This window comes from Patiria miniata, unplaced genomic scaffold (assembly GCF_015706575.1).
Source record: "Patiria miniata isolate m_02_andy unplaced genomic scaffold, ASM1570657v1 HiC_scaffold_27, whole genome shotgun sequence".
Classification (NCBI taxonomy): Eukaryota; Metazoa; Echinodermata; class Asteroidea; order Valvatida; family Asterinidae; genus Patiria; species Patiria miniata.
This window is the reverse complement of record NW_024037066.1, coordinates 6,900,362-6,922,892: the sequence shown is the minus strand read 5'-3', so window position 1 is coordinate 6,922,892 and position 22,531 is coordinate 6,900,362. Positions and strand designations below refer to the sequence as shown.

At 40.1% G+C, this 22,531-nt stretch overlaps 3 protein-coding genes and 4 non-coding genes across 7 annotated transcripts; 4 read left to right on the top strand and 3 right to left on the bottom strand.

The window, feature by feature from the left end:
* Window positions 1-8: 8 nt before the first annotated feature.
* On the bottom strand, window positions 9-4,199 carry LOC119734190 (mediator of RNA polymerase II transcription subunit 22-like). The gene is made up of 4 exons (XM_038207544.1): window positions 4,123-4,199; window positions 2,035-2,178; window positions 1,232-1,312; window positions 9-231 (listed from the first exon to the last, which is right to left on the bottom strand). The coding sequence occupies exons 2-4, from the start codon at window positions 2,164-2,166 to the stop codon at window positions 13-15; spliced, it is 432 nt and encodes a 143-aa protein (XP_038063472.1). The 5' UTR covers window positions 2,167-2,178; window positions 4,123-4,199; the 3' UTR covers window positions 9-12.
* Window positions 4,200-4,301: 102 nt separating this feature from the next.
* Window positions 4,302-10,625, top strand: LOC119734188 (60S ribosomal protein L7a-like). The gene is made up of 7 exons (XM_038207542.1): window positions 4,302-4,401; window positions 5,994-6,117; window positions 6,289-6,438; window positions 6,889-7,109; window positions 9,121-9,251; window positions 9,806-9,875; window positions 10,289-10,625. The coding sequence occupies exons 1-7, from the start codon at window positions 4,399-4,401 to the stop codon at window positions 10,388-10,390; spliced, it is 801 nt and encodes a 266-aa protein (XP_038063470.1). The 5' UTR covers window positions 4,302-4,398; the 3' UTR covers window positions 10,391-10,625.
* Window positions 5,560-5,647, top strand: LOC119734642. The gene has a single exon (XR_005272089.1). It is a non-coding gene; the product is annotated as a small nucleolar RNA SNORD36 (small nucleolar RNA).
* On the top strand, window positions 8,243-8,328 carry LOC119734643. The gene has a single exon (XR_005272090.1). It is a non-coding gene; the product is annotated as a small nucleolar RNA SNORD36 (small nucleolar RNA).
* LOC119734639 lies at window positions 9,937-10,017 on the top strand. Its single transcript, XR_005272086.1, has one exon. It is a non-coding gene; the product is annotated as a small nucleolar RNA SNORD36 (small nucleolar RNA).
* A 1,245-nt stretch (window positions 10,626-11,870) lies between the features above and the next one.
* LOC119734448 (histone-lysine N-methyltransferase SMYD3-like) lies at window positions 11,871-22,065 on the bottom strand. Its single transcript, XM_038207952.1, has 12 exons — window positions 21,639-22,065; window positions 21,215-21,275; window positions 20,175-20,288; window positions 18,945-19,026; window positions 18,160-18,358; window positions 17,207-17,309; window positions 16,563-16,676; window positions 15,684-15,765; window positions 14,167-14,283; window positions 13,574-13,754; window positions 13,217-13,325; window positions 11,871-12,501 (listed from the first exon to the last, which is right to left on the bottom strand). Exons 1-12 carry the CDS (start codon window positions 21,809-21,811, stop codon window positions 12,337-12,339), a joined length of 1,500 nt encoding a protein of 499 aa, XP_038063880.1. The 5' UTR covers window positions 21,812-22,065; the 3' UTR covers window positions 11,871-12,336.
* On the bottom strand, window positions 18,755-18,827 carry Trnaa-ggc. The gene has a single exon. It is a non-coding gene; the product is annotated as a tRNA-Ala (tRNA).
* Window positions 22,066-22,531: the final 466 nt, after the last annotated feature.

Sequence of the window (22,531 nt, the reverse complement as noted above, 5' to 3'; positions counted from 1 at the left end):
GGAATCAGTTTTTCATTTGTATCTGGACGAGTAGTACTCTTCCTCCAGTTCATAGAGATTCAAGGAAAGCTCGTCCTTCAGCTGCATGATCTTGCTGTCCACTTCTGCTTGGATGTTGCGCAGGAACTGGGTCCTCTGGCCGATGGCAGCGTTGGCCGACGGAAAGTCGTTCAGGATGAGGAACTCCTTGATGTCCGAGACAAGTTTCATCAGCGACTCACCAGCACGGACCTGGTTGCAAGACAGACCAAAAAAGTTCAAAAAGCGAGTGAAAAAAAATGCTATTTGCATAAAAAAACACTTAAAGGCATATAACGATCATCTGCACTTATCCCAAAAGTAATTTACTGAATCATTATTAAAAAGCATACTTGGATAAAAAACACAAGTACCTAAACCCCTCATGAAATTGTTCCCTCTGGCTTGCTGTCATTTAGGAGAAATCAAGAAATGTAGGTGATTGCCAACGATCAGTCAATTGACTGATTTTTGGAAATAAAGAGTGCTATTGACAAAATCATGTTTTGTGATCAAACAGTTGTGAATTTTTTGTGACTATTTTCTCGAAAAGTGTAATATCCACTGAGTTGAAACATGAACAGGTTAGGTTTTGAAAATTCATCTCTGGATTTTGAGTAGCGTCATTATCGGAAAGGAACAATGCGCAAGAAAAGCTAATGATCTTATATGCATTTGAAATGCTCTGTGGTCAACAAGTTTCTAATTCCATTGAAAGGGAATTAAAGGAGTCTAAATGATGAAGAATGAAAACAACTTAACTAAGCACAATGACTGTGAGCCCTGCACCCAAGTTTGAGAGGATGCTTTATTTGCAGAAAAATACTGTTCAGCAAAAACAATATGCTGAGTCATAGTCAGCCGAAAAGCAGGCACAAGCAATACATATTGTATGAATTTCCAGCAACACTGCAGTAACCTGTTTTTGCTTCGGTAATTTTTTTTTTTTTATTTTAATAGGCAACCCAATGAAATTTGTTTGAAAAATGGATTTTGTTAAAGAAACGTTTCCTTTAAAACTTGAATTGAGACCTCAAAACTGGCTGGTAAAATACTGAGGACCTTTGACTCATGAACATTTTGGAGAATTTGGTTGGCTACAGAGTGAGTAAATTTGACCGGATTTAGTTTTGCATTTAAAAAAAAAAAATTGCACTCAAGGTTCCAGTGTGGATTTTGGCCATATCTGATTTTAGAATATCCTAATACTTACAATGTTTGCTGCTCGGACATGCATCTCATTTTGCTCTTGTTCCCCCTGGGTCTGTCTCGCCACTTGTGTCTCCTCCTCCACCTAGGGTGGGGTTCGATACCAAGACGTCTCAATCAGTACAACAGATTATTGCAAGCGATATAAGGCCATTAGTCTTTCATTTGAAGCATCATTTAATCTTTCCCTTAGGGTGAAATTTTCAAAGAACAAGACATTTTTTAAAGACCATCCCTTCAAAACCGGGGAATGAATTAGAGAATACAGCACTGTTTGAACAATTTCTACCACTACATGCAAATTATCCCCCCCCCCCCAAATCAGTCACCTAAATATTGTTCATATTTTTATCTTCTAAATTTAATAGTCACTTAATTCTAACCTTCCCCAATCCTCCAAAATCCTCTTTGCAAAATGGAGGTTTGCAAAAAAAAAGTGTGTCTGATTTAGGAGGATGCACTGTACATATCAAGGTCTTGGGCCGGACCTTGTGTTGTTTATGCTCAACCGTGCATAAATTTAGGCCTAGAGTGTTCTTGAAATCCTCCGCACTGCTCCAGGATTTCACTGGCTCTGCCTCAACATGTCGACAGTGATTGCTGGAGGATTTTGCAGGATTGAGGCAGTGGGCACCCCTCCAAGGACCACATTCAAGAAATAACGGATGATTTTGGAGGATTGAGGCTGTATGCAAATTTAACATGGAGGCAGTTGGAGGATTTTGCAGGATTGAGGCTGCATCCTAGTAAAAATGTCTACGGAGTTAGGTTAAAAAATAAAAAAAAAACGATGTTAATCTTGACTACCTTTGCCAGCTTCAGTATTTCTGTGAAGTTATCCTGAATAGACTGCACATCTCGATGAAGATGTCGCAAGTATGACTTGAGTAGGTTGTCTTTGCCCTGCGGCAGAACTCGCTGGGGTCCCAGCTGGGACATGGTGATTCCTGTCTGTAAAGTATAATGAAACAGCTATTAGTTGGTTTTAAAAATCCAATGTGCAGACTGATAACCAAGGCAAAAGTTTGCTTGCTTACATAACTTCGTAAAAAAGAGGCTCTATTGGAAGAACATATACCTGAACTTCCAACAATTGTCAATAATTTAAAACTAAACGTTACATCTTGAAACTTGGAATTTGACTTTCAAATCCAACATTCTATAATTTAGGACTAAGCTTTAAAGTTAATCACAGGAACTGGGATCCGATCTCTCTCTGCACTGTGAAAAGTCTGGGCCCAATTTCTTGGCTCTGCTCGCAGTCAAAGATAAAATTCCTGCTTACTATAGCAGAAAATTATGTGCTTATGGTAAGCGTATTTCACGCGTTAGCAAGGAATTTCGGCTTCTGCACATGCATACATCCCGTAACTAAAAATTCTGTGCTTGCAGGGAGAGCACAGAAAAGCGTGGCTAGCACAAAATGGTGATGGTAAGCGCGGAATTCTGTGGTTAGCAGAGCCATGAAATTGGGGTCTGGTAAGGTCAAAATCCATCGATTTGCAGCACACAACAGAATGATCGGGAGTACCACTGAAGTGAAGTCCCAGTTCGTTTTTGTGGAAAGAAAGTTGTGCAACCCGACGCCCCTTTTTTCTTTATATATCATCTCAATAAAGGTCAGTCATAGCAAAAATGTTGATATGACATGAATCTGGGACTGAGAGAGGCGATCGTGAAGTGTAGGGCCTGGTTCCTATAAGGAAACAAAATCCACTTTACCAAACTAGTTGGCGACATTCTCAATAAACAGGTATGTCATAGATAGTGGGCAGGGTTTGATTGTTTTAATGACGATGACAGCGCGGCGACAACAGGCAACCTGAAAATAAAGATGGCGATCACCGCGCGATGTACCGTGAGCACGCACGGTGCGCTAAATCGCAAGGCACAAACGGTGCAGGAAAATCGTGAGTTCTACCCCAAGAAACTGTTCAAAATTGCAAAACGGGTGTCATTAGAATTGAGAAGTCTGTTTTTGACTATAATATAAAGGTGATTTTTGAGCCATAAAAAACATTTTTGACTCTAATTTTATCAAAACAAAACAGGGGCCCTTCACTACCACTACACGATCGCCCTGAGAAACATTTCGAATTTTGTTTATGTTTAAAACTCAATAAAAGAAAAATACACTGTAGGCTAGGCCTACTTCAAAAATTGTATTGACTTTGTCTGATGGTCTGACATGTCTGAATAACTCTCCATAAACTTTGTCACAACCGCTAATTAAGTGGCATCTGAAAAAACATGGATATAGGTCTAACATACATTCTTTCCCATGTAGTGAATTTAAAACTATGATTAACTTTGGTAATGATGCTATTACTTTTATGTTATTAATTAAAATAAAAAAGGATACGAAGTGGCTATCGTTACGGCAGTCGTTGTTTAGCGCCCTCTACGATACTTTTTTGATACGCACGCAGGTACATAGTTATTTGTTTCCACACGTTTTAGTGAGCAGTGCGACAGCTCAATCGATAGAAGGTAGGATTTTGCACCGCGAGGTTGCGGGTTCGAATCTCAGTTTTGCACTCGAATTTTTTTCCTTTTCTAACCTGAGGCTTTGGAGGATTTTTTTTAAAAGGGAAATAAAGTCCGAATTTCATAACGTTCAAATTCACTTTTTTCCTTCTAATTTTATATTTTCTTGTCATGTTTTTATAAAAGTTGCAGTCTACCGTAACGATAGAAAATGGGAAATGCGTTACGGCTGCCGTAACAATAGCCACTGCGAAAAGGATAAGCGGCATCAGCAGCGCCCCCAACGGTACCAAGTGATCAACCTCAAATTTAGAGTTTTCACAGAACTTCGAGTTCGAAGGCAACTTGCAAAATTAAAACAGAGACAATTCACCTTGGAAATAATGACCTTCTCAACTGTGCACCTACCGTAGTTAGCGTACTCTCTATTTCTATCAGTAATATAAATTTAAGGTCATTATGTTTCTATTTATGTAAAAAAAAAAATAGACGTCAATTGTCAAACACCAACAAAATAATGCACACTCTGCACTCGGCCGTGCGGAAAATATGAGAAAGTCTGGTACCTCTAGTTTTGGATGGAGCCTTCCCCATAATACATTAGAGTCAAGGAACACGGCGGTTCTCCAAGTCTCGTAAATCCACGCGAGATTACGTCGGTCTCTTTTTCGTGTGGCAGCCAAAATGGTACTGTGTCGATACTGTGGTTGTCGAAACAATCCTTTTATATCTCTTACATCGGTCTTATTTAGAATGGCAGTTTCTCACTATTTATTAAGGAGTATTTTAACTTTTTAAATCTCTTCATTAGTTGGTCAATTATTTTCGAAATGTTATGATAAAACATTACAAACGTGACGATGATGATTTCAAAGGTTTACAGACACAAAACCCCATTTAACTTCACATGCACTGGGTCATACGGACACAAAAATAGCCTAAACTAAGTATTTAGTAGTGATTTATTGGGGGATTAAACTTTTGTTATTGATTCAACACACATGCAACTTACTTCAATACTTGGTGTGTTGTTTTTGAGTGCAAATTTCGCATTTTGCGTGAGCGCATTGAAATTTGCGCAAAGGCACGTGACGTACGTGATCACACTCACAGCTTGACAATGTTGTGCAAATTTCAAAGAATAAAAACTTGACAAACGGACTGCCCATTTAGCTGGGCCACGCAAATTTTCACGACGCAAAGTATCGTGACAGACGTGAGACCTCCTAAAATGACGTCCTATTTCGGCGTACTCGCATTCAATTTGCATTGGACAATGCGCGCGTGCTGCAAGCGTTCACCTGCGCCGTTCAACATTGATTTTTAGGTTTTCATCACTCAACTTCTCAAGATTGACAAAGATCGGTTGGGAGGGGAATTTGTATTTTATAAATTCCACGTCTTCTCTTTCAAAGTGAATTAAGGGGACAACGTCAGATAAACATAATAAAAATCGGGCCGGGAGTGAAAATCGAGGCGGGCGGTGATGAAAACCTAAAAATCAATGTTGAATGGCCTTATCAGTGACTCGAGGATCCGGATACGTCAATGTATGTTTGCGTGCTCATAAATCATATATTTGATATCCAACTCTCGGATATTTTTGGGGACGCATGATGATCTTCACGATACAAATTGTACTTTAGCCTTCACAAGAATTGTTCACTTTTGTGATAAATTTTTACATTTTATTTAAGTTTCAAATGTACGCACGCAAATTTGAGACTTGCGCGCAAAGCCAAGTTGCGCTCAACATTGGCATAGTTGCTGGTTTAGTGTTTCCATGCAACTTTTCAGAAATTCCCTTCTCTCCCCCTACCCCCCCCCCCCCATTCCCTGATTTTCCTGCAATGATGCTTTGAATTTCTTCACCTGAAGAGACATTAAGACTCTTTGTGGATTTACATAATCGAGCTTTTTAAATCTGAGCAGGAATACACTATAACAATCCAAAATATTACTGTAGTGAGTGGCGTAGGTTCATGGCAAAACCTTAATTCTAATTTACCCAACCATGCCCAACCTATGCCATCTCTACAAGCACAATGGAAAGTTGAAGAACTGCTATGAAATTGTTTGTCCAAAAAATCATGAAATTCAAAAGAATTTTTTTAAATCTTTACAGAAAAGAACCATTTGTTAACATTGCATGTATCATATTAACCAAATTAGGTGTCCCCCCCCCCCTTCCCCACCCCTCCTGGGCACCAACAATAATGTTTGGATCCATTTTTTCCCCTGATTATTTCCTAATCAATTACTGTCTCTTCCATTCGCAGCCCAAAACCAAGAAAGCACCACGGGGAAAGAAGGTGGCTCCGGCCCCTTACGCCGCCCGCCAGGCAGCCCCCAAGAAGGTTGTCAACCCCCTCTTCGAGAAACGCCCCAAGAACTTTGGCATTGGTAAGTAGCGCAGCAAGGCTTCAGTTTAGCTTCCATTGAAGAATCAGATATTCATGTTTGCCAAGGTAATGTGTTCAGCCGTGTGGTTTTCATATGTTTACCAACAACGTAATGTGTCAATCGTGTTAGTGTAAAAGGTTAACTTGTTTTGATGTGGGCTCCTTTATCTAGGCCAAGACGTTCAGCCCAAGCGTGACTTGTCCCGCTTCGTTAAGTGGCCCAAGTACGTCCGCCTCCAGCGTCAGCGTGCCATCCTCTACAAGCGTCTCAAGGTGCCGCCAACCATCAACCAGTTCACCCAGACCCTGGACCGCCAGACAGGTAAGCAGGGAAATTTCACAGGGCAACTAAGCACAGAATTTATAACTTGGCACTGAAAGAGTTACTTAGCAAATGTCATGCGGTGCATATTGCTTAGGACTGGTCTTCAGCTTACATACCTTCTGAGCACTCAAATTTGGTAGTGATAAGCTCTTAAAGGCATGAACCGTCATTTACATTTCATGCATTTTGTTGGTTTCCAATAACAACACCACTCAAAATCCAAAAGAAAAAATGTCGAAACTTACTTTGTTGAAGTTTCAGCTCAGTGGATATTACACTTTTGGAAAAAAACGGAAGCACCATGCACAACCTTTTTGATCACGAAACACGATTTCGTGTTTAGAACTCTTAATTTGCAAAAAAAAACAGTCGCTTGACAGATAGTTGGAAATCACCTACATTTCTTGATTTTCTCTAAAAAGTATGTTGACAATTATTTCTTGGCAGCTACCCAGCTGTTCCGCCTGATGAACAAGTACCGGCCCGAGACCAAGCAAGAGAAGAAGCAACGCCTGCGTGCCCGGGCCGAGCAGCGGGCCAAGGGCAAGGAGGATGTCCCCACCCGCCGGCCAAACATCGTCAGGTCAGGGGTCAACACAGTGACCTCACTGGTGGAGTCCAAGAAGGCACAGCTGGTCATGATCGCACACGACGTCGATCCCATTGAGGTATGGACAAAGAAATCTGAAAATCTACGAGTAGGATTGCTGGACCTGAAAGTCTCAATTTTGGACATTTGTTTTTAAGCAGTGACTCATGTCGGTCAGTCTGTTAATGAGTCAGTCAGTCGGAGGACAGAATGCTGGCCCTTTAGGTCCATCGATAAGCATTATTGTGTTACATTAGGGCCAGTGAAAACTACATGTATGTTAAAGTTGCTAGGACCCGATACCTTGTTCGGCATCATTTCTGCGTCTGTTCTGTTACCTTACATGGTGCCTGATTTCCCAGTATTCAGTTAAAGAGGTTGTGGAATGCTCGAAGACATTTCCGTCATTTTTCGGGTATATGTAGCCTAAGGTGTGATGAAATAAAAACGACTATTGTGTCTGTCATGAAATGAGTACAAAAGGTACTTTTGAGAGCTGTTTTTCAGGTCCTGTTTCAACCCGAATGTGCAATTTGCGTAAAAGTCGTCATTGGGGGCAGCAAACAAAACATAGTAAATCGTGATGTAATAAACAGGACTCGTTTATACTACGCTGCAGGAGTCTTGTTTATTACGTCACGATTTACTATGTTTTGTTTGCTGCCCCCAACGACAACTTTTACACAAATTGCACGTTCGGGTCTAAACAGGACCTGAAAAACAGCTCTCAAAAGTGCCTTTTGTACTCATTTCATGACAGACACAATAGTCGTTTTTATTTCATCACACCTTAGGCTACATATACCCGAAAAATGACGGAAATGTCTTCGAGCATTCCACAACCTCTTTAAGGTACCAGGAACAATTCTACTGTTTTATTCAAATTTCTGTTTTGTTTGTACATCACTTCTAAACTGATCAAGGTTCCGTAAAGGTCCACCAATAAAACTGTGATTCCTAGTAAGGTTGACTTGAAAGGGTTTTACAGACTAGGAGGGTCATAGCAGAGTCTTAGATTCTGGTCGACTCGGTAAGGTTCCCTTCAAATAACTTGCTTATAAATTTGATAAGATTTGCTTGAATCATATAGCTATGTACAGAAAGTACAAAAAGTCTGCAAGTGCGTTTTGTAGATACACTGAGTTTGCATTTAGTAGCAAATAAATATATTCCCCTGAGCAGATCTCATCTATATTGACCTTAGCTTTGTTCCTGCAGTGATGTTGTGAATTTCTTCACCTGAAGAGCTCCCAGGGCTCTCTGTGTGGATTAAACGGAGCTTTTTAAATCTGAGCAGGAATAAAGTTGTCCCGCGCTATGAATTTGTCGACCATCTCCCACAACGCTCTGGGAGAAATGAACTCTCTGTAGCAAACTCTTGGTGGCGCACTGCATTGTGAATCGCCCGAATTTCATGGAGGCGCTAAGTACAGAAATTTTCTAAGCATTGAAAATATTTGCTAAGCAGAAATGGGTTACCAGCTAAAATGTCACACAATGTCTATTGCTTGTGGCTGGTTCCCAGCTGTTTTTTTGGTGAGCACGGAAATTTGGTAAGCGATATTTTCTGTGCAGCATGTCTGCGAATTAGACCCTGGGCCCAATTTCATGTCTCTGCTTACCGTTAGCGAAAAATCCCTGCTTACTGAAGCAGAATATTCCCTGCTAACGGTAAGGGTATTTTGCAGGTTAGCGAGGAATTTTGGCATCTGCGTATGCATACATCCTGTAACTAAGGATTCTGCAGGGTTAGCGCAGAATTTTTCTGCTAGCACGATTCGCACAAAATGGCGATCTTAAGCATGGAATTCTGTGGTTAGCAGAGCCATGAAATTGGGGCGAGGTCTTACGTGACCTCAGGCTTAAGGCCCAAGTAGGCTTACTGGAATTGAGGCCCTGTCAGTGGAGGTGCGGTTGTGAGCACTGTGCCACAAGCTATGCACACGCGAATCAGTGAGCGCATGCGACATGCCCATCATGGGTTCTCATGAGTTGTCCACACAGCACCATCAGCGATTCCAGCGTGGAATCCATAGAATGCTTTTCCTTTTTAACCCTCTTTTTCCCGGTACTCATTGATATCGGTACAGATTGTCTTGTTCCTCCCTGCACTGTGCCGCAAGATGGAGGTGCCGTACTGCATCGTCAAGGGGAAGGCTCGTCTGGGCGCTGTCGTCCACCGCAAGACGGCAACGTGCTTGGCCTTCAGTCAGGTCAACAGGTAAGGCCCCCTTTCCCAACCCCCTCCCCCTCCCCAAAATAGAAAAAGGTCATTGACAGTTAAGCCTTAAGGAAAATAAATTGATCATCATGAATCTCGAGCTAAAAACTGCTTGGAATGAGAAAAATTTGGCATTGTTGAAACTCATGCGCGTGCTCTAAATTCACACCATTATAACAAGAGCAGGGGCCACTTTTATGGCCTTACAGTTAGCAGAAAAGTTGTGCTTACTGTAGCAGAATATTGTGCTAAACTTAAGTACTATTTCATGGCGTGGATGTGCTATTCAAACGGTTGCGCGTGCGTGGAGATTTCTATAGTTAGGTCACTAATTTAAGCAACTTTTCCCTCTGGGGTAAGCGTGTCTTTTGTTATGCTTACTGTTTCCAAGAAATAAGCAAAGGCTCTGTTAGCAGAAAATTGCGTGCTTAGCTACGCCATGGAATTGGGCCAGATGTTTTGCAGGCCCAAGCCTTTGTACCAAAGTTAAGAGGTAAAAGAGACTAAACTAGAGCTGACGGTATTAATTTCTTTTAAATTTGCTACCTTCACAGTGAGGACAAGGGCTCCCTTGCAAAGATTGTGGAGGCCGTGAAGACCAACTACAATGATAGATACGAGGAGGTATGTTGTAGTTGTTTTTGTGTTTTTTTTATGGGGGTTGAAATTTCGGGTTTTAGATTTCCTGCAGTGATGTTTTGAATTTCTTCACCTGAAGCATTCCGTGTTGAATGTATCACAATCGAGCTTTTTAAATCTGAGCAGGAATAAAGAAGACATACTCTTTTGTAAGTAGAATGATTTTGTAAGCTTTTGAATGATTTGTTGGGATTTAGGAAGGTCGAGACAAGCCGGTATTACTTTACACTGGGCTAATAGTGTTCCTTGAAGAAGTATGTGACCTTGGTTTTCTGGCTGTAGTGTATTTTTGAGACTCCAGTAGGAAAGAAAACAAATTTTGGGCGCTAGTTATTTGCAATGGGTCAATAATTTGGCTATTGCTCATTTGGTGATATTTTTTTTTTTTTCCGCTCTAGATCCGTCGTCACTGGGGCGGTGGCCAGCTGGGCAGCAAGAGTCAGGACAGAATCCGCAAGCTGGAGAAGATCAAGGCCAAGGAAATCGCCAGCCGTTCATAAACTCAACACCCAACCTCTTTAAACTGAACCAATGTTTTTTTCACGCTCTCGGAATCGTTGACTCCCTTATTTTCGAGGAAATATTTAGTCACCTGACCATGTTCAGGTCTCAAACACAAAAATAAGCATCAAAACGTGAGACAAATTCTGAGTGCTTGGGGTCCTCTGCATTACTTGTAAAGAAAAAAGTATTTGAGAGACAAAATAAACACATAAACTTGTGAGAAGAAACAAAGTATGGATTTCCAAGTGTTCTTTATTTTTGTGTCAAGTTGGCAGTTAATTGTGCTCTTAAAAATACAGCATGTTAGAATTTTATACTTTTTTCGGCATCTTAAAAAGAAACTTTTACACGAAACGGCTTTTCAGAAGGAAAGCATCAATTGTGAGGCTTTTAAAATGTTAGAAATACCACTAATAATATCCCTTCACACCAAGAGATGTTGGGGGAAAAATGACCATCCATAAGAACGAATTCTTTACGTAAAGATTTTAAATGAAATATATTTGAAATACTACTTGGCTATTTTAACACCCAAAGAAAAGAAAAAATTAGAAGAAAATTACCCTGCCTGTATATTATATATATATTTAATGGTAAAGTCCTCCAAAAGAGTACGGATAAAAAACATTGAAATATAGTTTTCATATACATGTACCTGAATCCAAGATATACTTTAAGATAAAAATTATCTGCACTTATAAATCTGAGATGCATTAGGCTATCGGCTTCGGTCCAATAATTGGGCCACCGGTATCAAATGATTGAAAAGAGCAATGTTCATAGCGATTTTGGCAAGGTATACACATCTAGAATTGGAAAATGTGTTATAGCTTTGTGGTGTGAGTGGTGGCAGTATCTTTAGTGTTATCACTTTAAAAAAAAATGTTTTCAAAATGGCCGCCAATATGCTTGAACCTGATTAAATATATGTGGTAACAAGCATGTTTTGGCCACCATTTTTACCTAAAAAGCTGCCACCGCTGCATTGCTATCACATATTTTCCAACTACAGGGGTGCATACCTTGCCAAAAATCACAATGAGCATTATTCCCCTCATTTGATACCGACCAAACCCCCAGGCTGAAGGCCTACATGTGCAATCTTCATATTTTGCTTGGAATATTAGATTTCATTTCTCAGTTAAAAAACAAAAACAAATTTTTTCGCCACAATTTCCTGAAATATTCTTTTAAAAAAAGATATACATGTAGTTACAATCAAAATTATACACACATTGAAATTGAATTGTCTTGTTCCTCTCTGGGCAGTTAAATGAGCTCTTCAAAATACAGCACGTTAAAACTTTAATACTTTTTTCGGCATCTTAGAAAGTTTTACACAAAATGGCTTCAGAGAAGGAAAGCATCAATTTTGAGGCTCTTAAACAGGTTGGAAATATGACTACTATATCCTTTCATACCAAGAGAAAAGGTATGCTGGGGAAAAATAACCACCCATAAGAACGAATTCTTACGTCGTAAAAATTTTAAATGAAATATATTTGAAATACTACTTGGCCTTTTAACATCCACAAGAAAAGAAAAATTTAAAGAAAATTACCCTGCTTGTATATTATATATTTAATAGTAATAAATACTCAAAGAGAGTACGGACAAAAAACATTAAAATATAGTTTTCACATACATGTTCCTGAATCCAATATATACTTTGTGATAAAAATTATCTGCATTTATAAATCTGAGTTGCATGTAAGTACATTCTTGAATTTTTTTTTCTTGGAATATTAGATTTTATTTCCCAGTTAATAAAATTTAAAAAAAAACCTTTTTTTTTGGCCACAATTGTCCTGAGATATTCTTAAAAAACGTATATAGTTACAATCAAAATGATACATACATTGTAACTGAATTGTCTTATTCCTCTTCACATTTTACCCCCAAGTACTACTGATTTGGTACTTGAAGACAAATTGCTGTAGTTCTATTCCTCCTCTACATTTGAACCCTGCGTATAAACTCCTTTGTGACTGTTATCTGGTGTTGCCAGAGCGTCTTTCACCGTTGATGTTAGCGTGGCTAGCAGTGCCTGAGCTTGTACGTTGACTGCGTGTTGGCCACTGTAAGCAATCTCCATGATTGGCAGGGCCTGCGCAAAGGATTGACAACACAGAACAGTCATTAACACAGAACAGTCATTCAGCTATAATATTGATTGCAACTTAGGACAGCAAGGAATTCTGGGATGCTATAAATGGGGCAAAAATGCCACCATGGGTCTTACAATTACAATTCATTGAATTCAATGACATTCGCCAAAGGGAGATTGTTCAAAAATGGCGCTCTCCAACATTTGTCGCAAGGGGGCTCTTGATAAATGGCAATCGTGTAAAATGAGCAATCATTAGAAAATATTGCATTGCAAGATAATATGTTCTTCCCGTTACTCATTTCCACAGTCCCAATTCTGCTTTTAAAATATCCATCCCGCGCATTGCAATCAGCAACTCCACACACCCAGCTTACGCCACTGCGTCAAATGCAGTCACAAGCACTGTGAGATATGTACGCATCCTAAAAGTGGGAGGGGTTATGGCTACATTTGGAAGGGGTCCTGCTTACGTTTCTAAGGGAGTCTCTCACATTGCACGCTTGAAATATCCCAAGGTGAGCACTGCCCAATTGAAGGGCACTGCCCAATTTGGAACCACAGCTACCACTGGGAACAGTTTGGGACTTTCCCCAAGTGGGAAGGTCTGCGCATGTTTGCAAACAACCGTGTCAATCACATATGTACAATTAGACTGAATGATGATAACATTTGATGGAGATAGTTTACATCATTTAATTCACATTGTACCGACCTCTCGGAGGGTGCGAACAGCCTCCAAGTTCATCCCCAGTTGGGCCTGTAGCTGGCCAACTTCCCAGAGGTTCGTACCGAGTAAAGTGACGCACACCTCCAGGTGATTTCTGACAATCAAAACATTACAGAAATTAAAATTGGGCCACTGCCAAACAAAAGGCCTAGATGCTAAATAAAAAAAAACTGCAGCAAGGGAGTCAATAGATAGAACTGATATTCCTCTTAAAACAGGCTAGATCATAGAATGGAGGGAAAAACGCACTAGGCAAGGAGTTCCAAAGAGATACAGAACGTGGGAAACAACTATTAAAGTAGATCTTTGTTCTACATCTTGGCACGGAAAGGGAGGTCTTACCTCAAAGCGACCTGACATCTAATTCCATACAGCAGAGCAGTCTCAGCTTGATCCAGTTTCAGGGCAACCTTGAAGGCCTTCTTAACAACTTGGTAAACCCGCCAGTGGTATGGCTGGTAGACGGCATCAAGACGTGCCAGAACGGGTCCGCATTCCTCGAGGAGCTGGCCCTGGTAATCATGTGACGGGGAATCAGTTAAGGAAGTAATTTCAAAGAAAAAAGTTTGGCGTGGAAGATAATTGACTTGTTTGAGATCACCAAAATAAAACCAAGTTTTTCACACCCAGTTGAGACTGGTATAAACAGTAACAGGAGAAACCAAACAGTAACAGGAGAAACTCAAATGGCCAAAATACACCTAACAGGGGAAAATGGTGCTTGTGTTCTTGGGCAAGACACTTTACAACAACTGCCTCTCTCCACCCAGGAGTATAAATGGTACCTGTGAAGGTGGAGACCACACTGCACATGAGCTGATCTCAAGGCCTGATGAACAGGGGTGGTATTGTGAAGTGCTTCGAGACCTTTGTATGAAGCACTATTTAAGTACCACATCATTATTATTATTCATGACGACGTTTAACAAGGATATAATTTTTTTTCCTGGACAAGAATCCCTCCACTTCCATCTCGGTCTGCCTGATGTTATCTGGAACCTCAGTTTCGTTGATGTCAAAATGACATGCATCACAGGCTAGATAGCGACCATCTGGGGACAGAGAAAAAAGAAGGTCATAGACAAACGCAAAATAATAGCAAAGTATCTTTAGAGAATCATTTAAGTGAAATAGGAATAATTCATGTTGAATCTTATTGGAAGTGAAAGTTATGTCATTATTCTGATGAAGAAAAAACCAAAATGATTGAACATAGACAATACAGGAAATGGTATTATGAAAATCTCTTGAGGGCGCTTGTAAAAGCTCATATATACACAAGAAGCCTACACACACACAAAAATTGAATCCTAGTTGACATTTCAAGTAACTTGAAGACCCAGGTACAATTTACAACTGACAAACTCAGTCAGTTATCTTGCCAACTGAAGCCTAACTAAGAGTTCTTTTTCAGTAACAAATTGCGTTATTTAATCTCTGATTAGAAAAACAAGACTCAAGAGACACACCAGTGTTGAAACAGAATCATACAATTGTGATCCACAGAGCAGCTCTGTAGACATAAATTATTGGGATATAAATTAACAATATTTTACACAACTGTACAGGGCGAGTAAAAAAAAACCCAAATGGCAGGATCAATTTTTGAATGAAGTTTTGCCTGCAGCACTTTCAAAATCTAGGATATGACAGCCCAGTCATTAAGCTTTCTTTTAGTACAAGAATCGTTCAAATCAATCATGTACTTTTCAAGTTACGGAATTTTTAACACAAACACCGTCTTAAAGTTCTATCCACGGATCACACAAAAACTAAGTGTTCTTTCAGCAAAACGAAAACAATTCTCATAGAACTAGGGATGCATGTGAATTGTTTTTGTTTTGCTGAAGCCTGAAAGAACACTTACCTTTTTTGGTGATCCGTGGACAGAATTTTAAAATGGTGTTTGTGTTCAAAATTCTGTAACTTGAAATGTACATGAGTGATTTGAATGACTCTTGTACTAAAAGAAAGCATATTGATCATGTCCTAGATTTTGAAAATGCTCCAGGCAAAACTATATCGTGCTGCGCGACTTTTTTGGATATGCTATTACTGTACAGCCCAGCGACTGTCAATGTACATGGGGCTTGATGCCCTTATTCAAAAGAATCTAACATTTTGTTACTGCTTAGTGTTTGATTTTCCCAAAATCCAAATGTACAAACAAAAGGGGATAAAAACTTTACGCACATCTTTGAAATACCTCTTGCGAAGACTGAAAACATGGATAACCAAAACAAGACAATATTCAGCATTAGAATGGTTTGCCACATCCCCAGTCTCACAAAATAAATAATTCCTTTCCAAAATTCCAGATGAGAAATTCATATCTCATTTCAGATCTGAAAAATCTCCTCAATAACTACGTTTCAAATACGTGTACATTTTTAGATTCAACAAAAAGGTAAGAAAGTTTCGGCCGAATATTTGTTTGACCAAAGGGTCATACTCAGAATATTTGAAGGTTTCCATGGCAACACAGACCCCCTACAGTTCATCTGCGGGCATTTTATAGCGTACATTAACCTATCCTGTTACAGAGGTAAGACAATGGAGGAAAAACAAATGTGTAAGAAAAGAAAACCGTTAATATTAGGGAATACTAGCACATTATGCCATGTTGCAAGACAAATTACCAGAAGTTAGCTTTGACAAAATAGTCGACTACTTTCATTGCAAGTTTTACAATGAACAAGTATGGAGAAAATAAATCATTTACAATTAAAAATCTAAAAAGAATCCGTCACGATGTCAGTCAGAAATGAATTTTAGTACTATTGTAGTATTCTAATGTAATATTTCAGCATTCTCCTATAAATAATCTTCTGTTCTGAAACTATAGAAATGTATGAGAGTTTTAGAAATAGCAAATTTCAGTAGGCCAACTTTGGAGACTTTTTACATCGAAATGGGGTTAACAGTTGACCATGAAAAACACAGCTTTGTGTAGAAAAAAAGTGAGAATGCGTTGAGTTCGGTGTCAATTTAAAGCAGGCAAAGCTTTCCAAATATACATTAAAAAGTGAAAGTTTCACAAAAAAATTGATCGTGCAAGAGGGTCACAATTGTTATTAGTCCAACCAGCCAGTTGAAGGTAGGCACATAAACCATTTTACCCTCAAAATGACTGACAACTTATTTTATTGAAAATAAAATTATCAATGGATCATCTTGGGAGGCTAGATTTTAGTCTACAACTCAAAGCAATCAATGGAAATTGATAAACTAGTTTCCAACAAATAAGAATGAAAAATTCAACATTAGCGTTACCACATCTGGTGTTATTTATTCAAAATGATTCTCAAATTTCAGATCATCGTAGCATTACCTCCTCTATGTCTTGTACGCAGCGCTTGCAGTCGCAGTCAAAATCGTACCACTTCTTCAGTTTTCTCTGACGAGCCTCGGTCGGCGCCATGACCTTCAGATAGCTGATCGTGCACTGTATCAGGAGATAAAATGAAAATATCCTGAACGCTTCCTGCAATATATGGGCAAGTTCGCGCAAGGACTATAGTTAACCATTGGTCGACTAACGCTTGCCCGAACTCTGTCTAGTCGACGATGGTTAACTACGCTAGTCGACTATTTGGAACCAACCTACTGGGGTTGGTTGCTTCGCTGGTAACCATAGCCGCGCGCATTCATAACGTACAGCAGGGAGCCAGGATCCAGACGTTTTGCAATGACATTTTGACCAGCGTTCGACTAGAGACGTTCGCACTTTGCTATTAGTGCGCAGGCGTAAGGTACGTCACAATCAACCACTAGTCGACTAATGGTCCTTGCGCGAACTTGGCCTCAGTAGCATGGAGTGTGAAAAATCATTTCTCTCTCAGCCTCAATAAAATCTGATGTCAAATATTCAAGTTATTATCACTGGATCAAAGTGTGTGATGTAACACCACAACGGCGAGGCGTGAATTTTTTTTTGAAATCCTTGAATTGTGACTTGGCCAAGATCTACTCAACCTCCTCCCCAGGGCTGATTGGCCGGATGCTGGTGACACTGATCTCCCGCCCATTGGATATGAAGACGCAGTTGGGATGACAGTTGTGGTTGAACATCGCCACTCTATAAAGGAGAAAATAAGAGCAAAGAGGTTTGAGACCAAGCTCTGATACACCTGAGCTCCTGCCTGCTGTTTCTTGTTGTGTGTGGAGGGAAGTGGAAAGTCATGGACGTGTTGTAATCAATTCCATCCCAAGTGTGGTCAACATTCAATTCAAATGTCCGACTTGTGAGGAATTGTTATGGCCTTGTGAGGACTTGTGATGGCTTGGCGGGGACTTGTGACAGCCTTGTGGTGACCTTGTTAGGACTTGTGGTGACCTTGTGAGGACTTGTGGCGGCCTTGTTAGGACTTGTGATGGCCGTGTGAGGACTTGTGATGGATTTGCGATGACTTGTGATGACTTGTGACGTACTTGTGAGGACTTGGTTTGGATTTGTGAGGACTTGTGTTGGATTTGTGAGGCCTTGAGATGGATTTGTGGTGGCTTGTGAGGACTTGTGATGGACTTGTGGTGACCTTGTTAGGACTTGTGGCGGCCTTGTTAGGACTTGTGATGGCTGTGTGAGGACTTGTGATGGACTTGTGAGGACTTGTGATGGACTTGTGATGGCTTGGTGAGGACTTGTGATGGCCTTGTGAGCACCTTGTAATGGCCTTGTGAGGACTTTGTGAGGACTTGTAATGGACTCCACTACAACTCACAGAAAATAAATGGTATTGGATCCTCCATTTTCAGCAGAGTTTGAATATATTTAAATGACTGCAACCAAAAGTATCGAACCAACTTTTCCACGAGAACCAAACTTCAAGGCACAATTTTCCTTTGCAAAGTAGACTAAGAAAATAAACAATTTTAACAACTACCCACAAACAAAGTGGAACTTATTTCTGTTTATGACCGTTGCATACCTTGTGTACAATCCCTCCCCGATTATTTTACATCTGGCATGGCTGTCTTCGACGGAAAACATATTTGCATTTAGAATCCCTTGGAATTTTTTGAAGAGATCTTTTGTGATGGGAAGATCCTTGGCTTTGACAAACTCCCACAATCTGTCCATGTCTGGCATGGGAGATGGTATCTCATCGGATGGAGGGGCGTACTTCTCTGAGGTAAATTTGTAAAAATAAGAAAAAAATTGTCCAATAACCAAATAAGCAAAGAAAATGACAGAAGCTGGATTTGAACATTAGACCATTGGGTGACTGGCTTGCATGCTACAAAATTAGCTATCCACCATATGTTGGGGGTTCCCCATCTTGTCAATGTCTTTGTTCAAGGGGCGCTAGTCAAAAGTCATAAACCCGTATTTGCCATGTAGCCAGGGATCACGCCTAAAGTCACGATGCTAGCAACATTAGCAATGCTGCAAACCTGGGAACTAGCAAACGGGGATCGCTCAGAGAGGATACGGCTTTTCATTTCAAATTTTCATAAAACATGAAACCACGCAGGGAAACTGACTAGGCGCATTACAATGGTTTTAAATTTGAACAAAGAAATTGACTGGAGCCGGGTTTGAACCTGCGACCTCCGGATTGCCGTTCCGGTGCTCTACCAACTGAGCTATCCAGCCCTATGTTGTCAGTTTCCCATGTCATCATGTCTGTATTTAATATTTATACAAAATTCAAATCAAATAGACCACTTTGGTTACAGCTCAAAGAGAATCATCCGAAGGAATTTAACTTACTCATATACAGCACCTCTGGAGTGAGTGGAAAACCCTGTGCATTGTGGGTAGGAACATTTCTTGACCGTTTCTTCTGCATTTTCTGTAAAAAGGACGATAAGTCAATTAAAAACCAAAAAGGAATAAAATATAGGGATGGGTTTGTCCATTTACAAGAAGGTCTGAAAATGGATGAAAGTTCTGACAGTTGCAAGTTGCATTTCTTTCTATTGTATCTTTCTCTCAGATTCAAAAGGTCTGATTTCAGAAACTAGCGTGATCGGAAATATCTCGGAAGCTGCAGGCCAACGAATTCGTGTTCATGCAATGCAGGGGTCAAGTGTTTGCGCCATGTAATTTCTGGAAGGAATAATGTTACGAGTAAAAAATGAAATATCTTTTTTGACCCCAGTGACCCCATGATGACCTTTGACCCCAGTTTGGTCATGTGACATGGTGGGGTGGACTAAATACTTTTGACAAAGTTTGATAGAAATCGGTCAAAATATGTAGGAACAGCAAACAAAGTCAACGTTGTTACCAACTAACGGACTAACGGAGCTAGACATGATGATTTGTTGCGCTGCTATTTCACAGCTAATTAAAGGCTGACAAATCTCATGCCTGGTATTGTCGCTAATTGCATAATGCATTATTATTTATATCAGGCTTCCAGCGGTAAAAAGAAATCAGCGTACTGTGTGCTTTCATAAAAAGTACCCAGATGACTACAATAATAAAGAACCCGGTTGACTACAATAACATTATTGTTGCAGTCACCCGGGCATTTTCGCTGGTTCCCGCTTGATCAAGAGCATAGAAAGTCACAGTTGTCAACCACTCAACAGAGCGTAGCGCGCGCGTACCGTCTAACACGGAACACGCTGCGCGCCTGCAGCGCGCAGAAGGCCAGGTATACGCGCACTGTTGTCAACAATTACAGCGGCAGCTTCAAAACGTTTGATGTAAACGAAAAAGATGTAATGAAGACAGTGTCTTGAATTGTGCTTCTTGCGGATCAAGTCAGCCTGATATAAATAATAATAATAATATTGGATGGCTTGTTTTCGGTGGATACAAGAATATATTGCACTCGCTATGACAATATATTCTTGTATCCACCTCAAAGCCATCCAATATTATATAATTATCTGCAAATCTTCGCTTGACAGAATAGTACACGTGACAATAAAAATTTTGAAGGTGTCCCCACAAATCACAATCTGTTGCATTTCTAGCCAATGGACTCACCAGATGCTTTTGAAGGGCCATTAGAAGCGTCCTAGTGCGTATCCAGATGTCACACTCTGGGCCGGAACTCTTCAAGTATTTGCACTCATACTGATGGTCGGAATAGTTGGAAGCCTTTTAACGAAAAGAAATAAAAATGGCATAATGTTGGTTTTGGCCTAGTAAAAAGAAAATAGATTCTTGCCTGGGCTTTTTGAAAAATGAAGGAGGCCCCTCCCCCTTTTTCCCCCGAAGATGATGATTTTCCAAGATGGCGGATAGATTCTTTAATTTTCTCGACTCTTTTGCTGTTCCAGAATTGTGTCCAAAGGAACCGACATGCGAAATAACATTGCTACAATTTTGTTGGAAGCAAATATAAAGACAATACATTGATAAAATTTGCAAATTACAAATGTATGAAATGAAAAAAAAACAGGCGGGCGGGAAAAACCAGAAACTGGATTTGTTTTTTGGAAAGAATTCCATACATGAACTGTGATGGACATCACTAATTTTTTCCTGCAGTGACCTATCAGCCATCAGAAAGTTTCAAGGAACTTAAGAACGTTGCATCCTGTTGCCACTTCAGCAGTTTTGTACAAAGTCTATGGAGAGCCAAGAACATTTTCCTGACAGAATTGGAAATGTTTCTCAGTTTTTGACCTTAATTGACATGACATAATGAAGAAAAAAGTGGCATCAGGTTGCAAAATTCTTTCCAAAGTCAAATTTATCAGGGAAAATATTGAAGCATTTACCAAGAAAACACTTGGCATTTTTCAGACCAGTCTCATAGTGTTTGTGCACAGGGTGTCAAGTGATGTCCAGCTATACATGGATTTCTTTCCATTTTGGTACTTGGCCTTAAGAGTAAACACTTAAATTAATAAAAAGTCTTTTTGAACAATAAATGGGATGAAGATCCCGACACTGTAAAGCCGTGGGGTGGTTCAGGAGGTCCCGTTCAAGACATTCCTTGAATTTGAGGGGTTATGCGGAATGCATAACAAATGACAAGCCAAACACAACGTAAATGATGAACAGTCCATCTTTCTCACCTGACATTGTCTATCGCAGTAATACACAAAGTTGCAGCCACCGCATGCTCGCAGTTTTTCTCTACTAAAAAAAAAGAAATGGAGAAATAAGATGACACACAACATGAAGCTGTACCTGTTCAGCATGTTCAGTCAATTTGGTCAAACACCATGACCACGGAAGACAGAATTTCACACCTCCTTGAGTTTCATTGTTTATAAACCACGAAATTCAAGTGTGGTTGGTCGTTGTTCATTATATCATGTATAAATACAAATCACCGTAGAAAAGGGCTGAGAATGAGATTATTGTAATATTAATCATGTTGAACCCATTAATGACCATCACCATTGATCATGATTTTATATCGATATAAAAGTAGTAATTCATTGCACTTTGTCTTTACACACGAAAACAAAACTCGCCATGCTTTTGCTTAATTACCGTTCTTTGCAGCAATAATTACACCTGTTTCGCCGGTAGTCTTCCTCTAAAGTTAATATATACGGGTTCTCAACCAACAGTACTGTTTCTGGCTCGATAAAAGTGGTGGCCCGGACGCCCCTTCCTCGTTTTTCATCCGAGAAAAGTTCGACTTTTTCACTAACTTCTGCCATTTTTATTCAGTTGTCGTCCGCTATTATTGCGCAATATTAAACTTGTTAAGGTCGCCCCGCCGGTGGTGATTTCGTATTTTCTCATTTTGACCACCTCATTTATTTTCACCGTTTGATATTATTTGAAACTGATACACCACGTCTTATTTCATTTTACCAAAATTTTGTTTTCATTATGCGACTGAATACTGAAATTGCGAAGACTTTAATACCAAGGTAGAAAATAGACAGTGATACGACTTGAACAAATTTGGTTCAAATTGAACAGCGCCCTCCACCCACGGCCACGTGGCCGTCTTCGTACGATCGTGCTAAGAGCGCGTAAGCGGCTAATTATCAGTGGCGTAACTCTAGTGCATATACACTTAGTATGAAATAGGTCCACGCGATGCAGGTATTATGGCGTAGTGTGAACCTTCTGTGGACTAAGCCAGGTCAAAACAAGGTTTCCCTCTCTCTGACACCCCCCCCCCCCCGATTTAGAGGCATTTTGGGGGCTAGGGTGTGTCGCAAAACTTGAAGAGGAACACTCAACGAATTCGAAATCATGATTTGAAAAGTGTGTGGCGCGTAGTCATGGTGTAAATCGAGGACACACAAGTGCAACACCATCAATGAATTGAGGACAGGCACCAAATCGAGGACTCCTCGGTTGGAAAACGTGTATGACAAAACCAATGAGAGTTGTTACGAAAAAGTTAAGAGTACAAACAAAGGGGA

Coding starts and splice junctions, on each gene's coding strand:
- LOC119734190 (XM_038207544.1), bottom strand. CDS start 2,166: ATGTCCCAGCTGGGACCCCAGCGAGTTCTGCCGCAGGGCAAAGACAAC. Junction 1,313..2,034: donor AAATACTGAAGCTGGCAAAG/GTAGTCAAGATT, acceptor ACCCCACCCTAG/GTGGAGGAGGAGACACAAGT. Junction 232..1,231: donor ATGTCCGAGCAGCAAACATT/GTAAGTATTAGG, acceptor TCTTGCAACCAG/GTCCGTGCTGGTGAGTCGCT.
- LOC119734188 (XM_038207542.1), top strand. Junction 6,118..6,288: donor CCCCAAGAACTTTGGCATTG/GTAAGTAGCGCA, acceptor TCCTTTATCTAG/GCCAAGACGTTCAGCCCAAG. Junction 9,252..9,805: donor GCCTTCAGTCAGGTCAACAG/GTAAGGCCCCCT, acceptor CTACCTTCACAG/TGAGGACAAGGGCTCCCTTG.
- LOC119734448 (XM_038207952.1), bottom strand. CDS start 21,811: ATGGCAGAAGTTAGTGAAAAAGTCGAACTTTTCTCGGATGAAAAACGA. Junction 21,276..21,638: donor AATTATTGCTGCAAAGAACG/GTAATTAAGCAA, acceptor TTTTTTTAGTAG/AGAAAAACTGCGAGCATGCG. Junction 12,502..13,216: donor CTGTTCGCACCCTCCGAGAG/GTCGGTACAATG, acceptor TCCTTTGCGCAG/GCCCTGCCAATCATGGAGAT.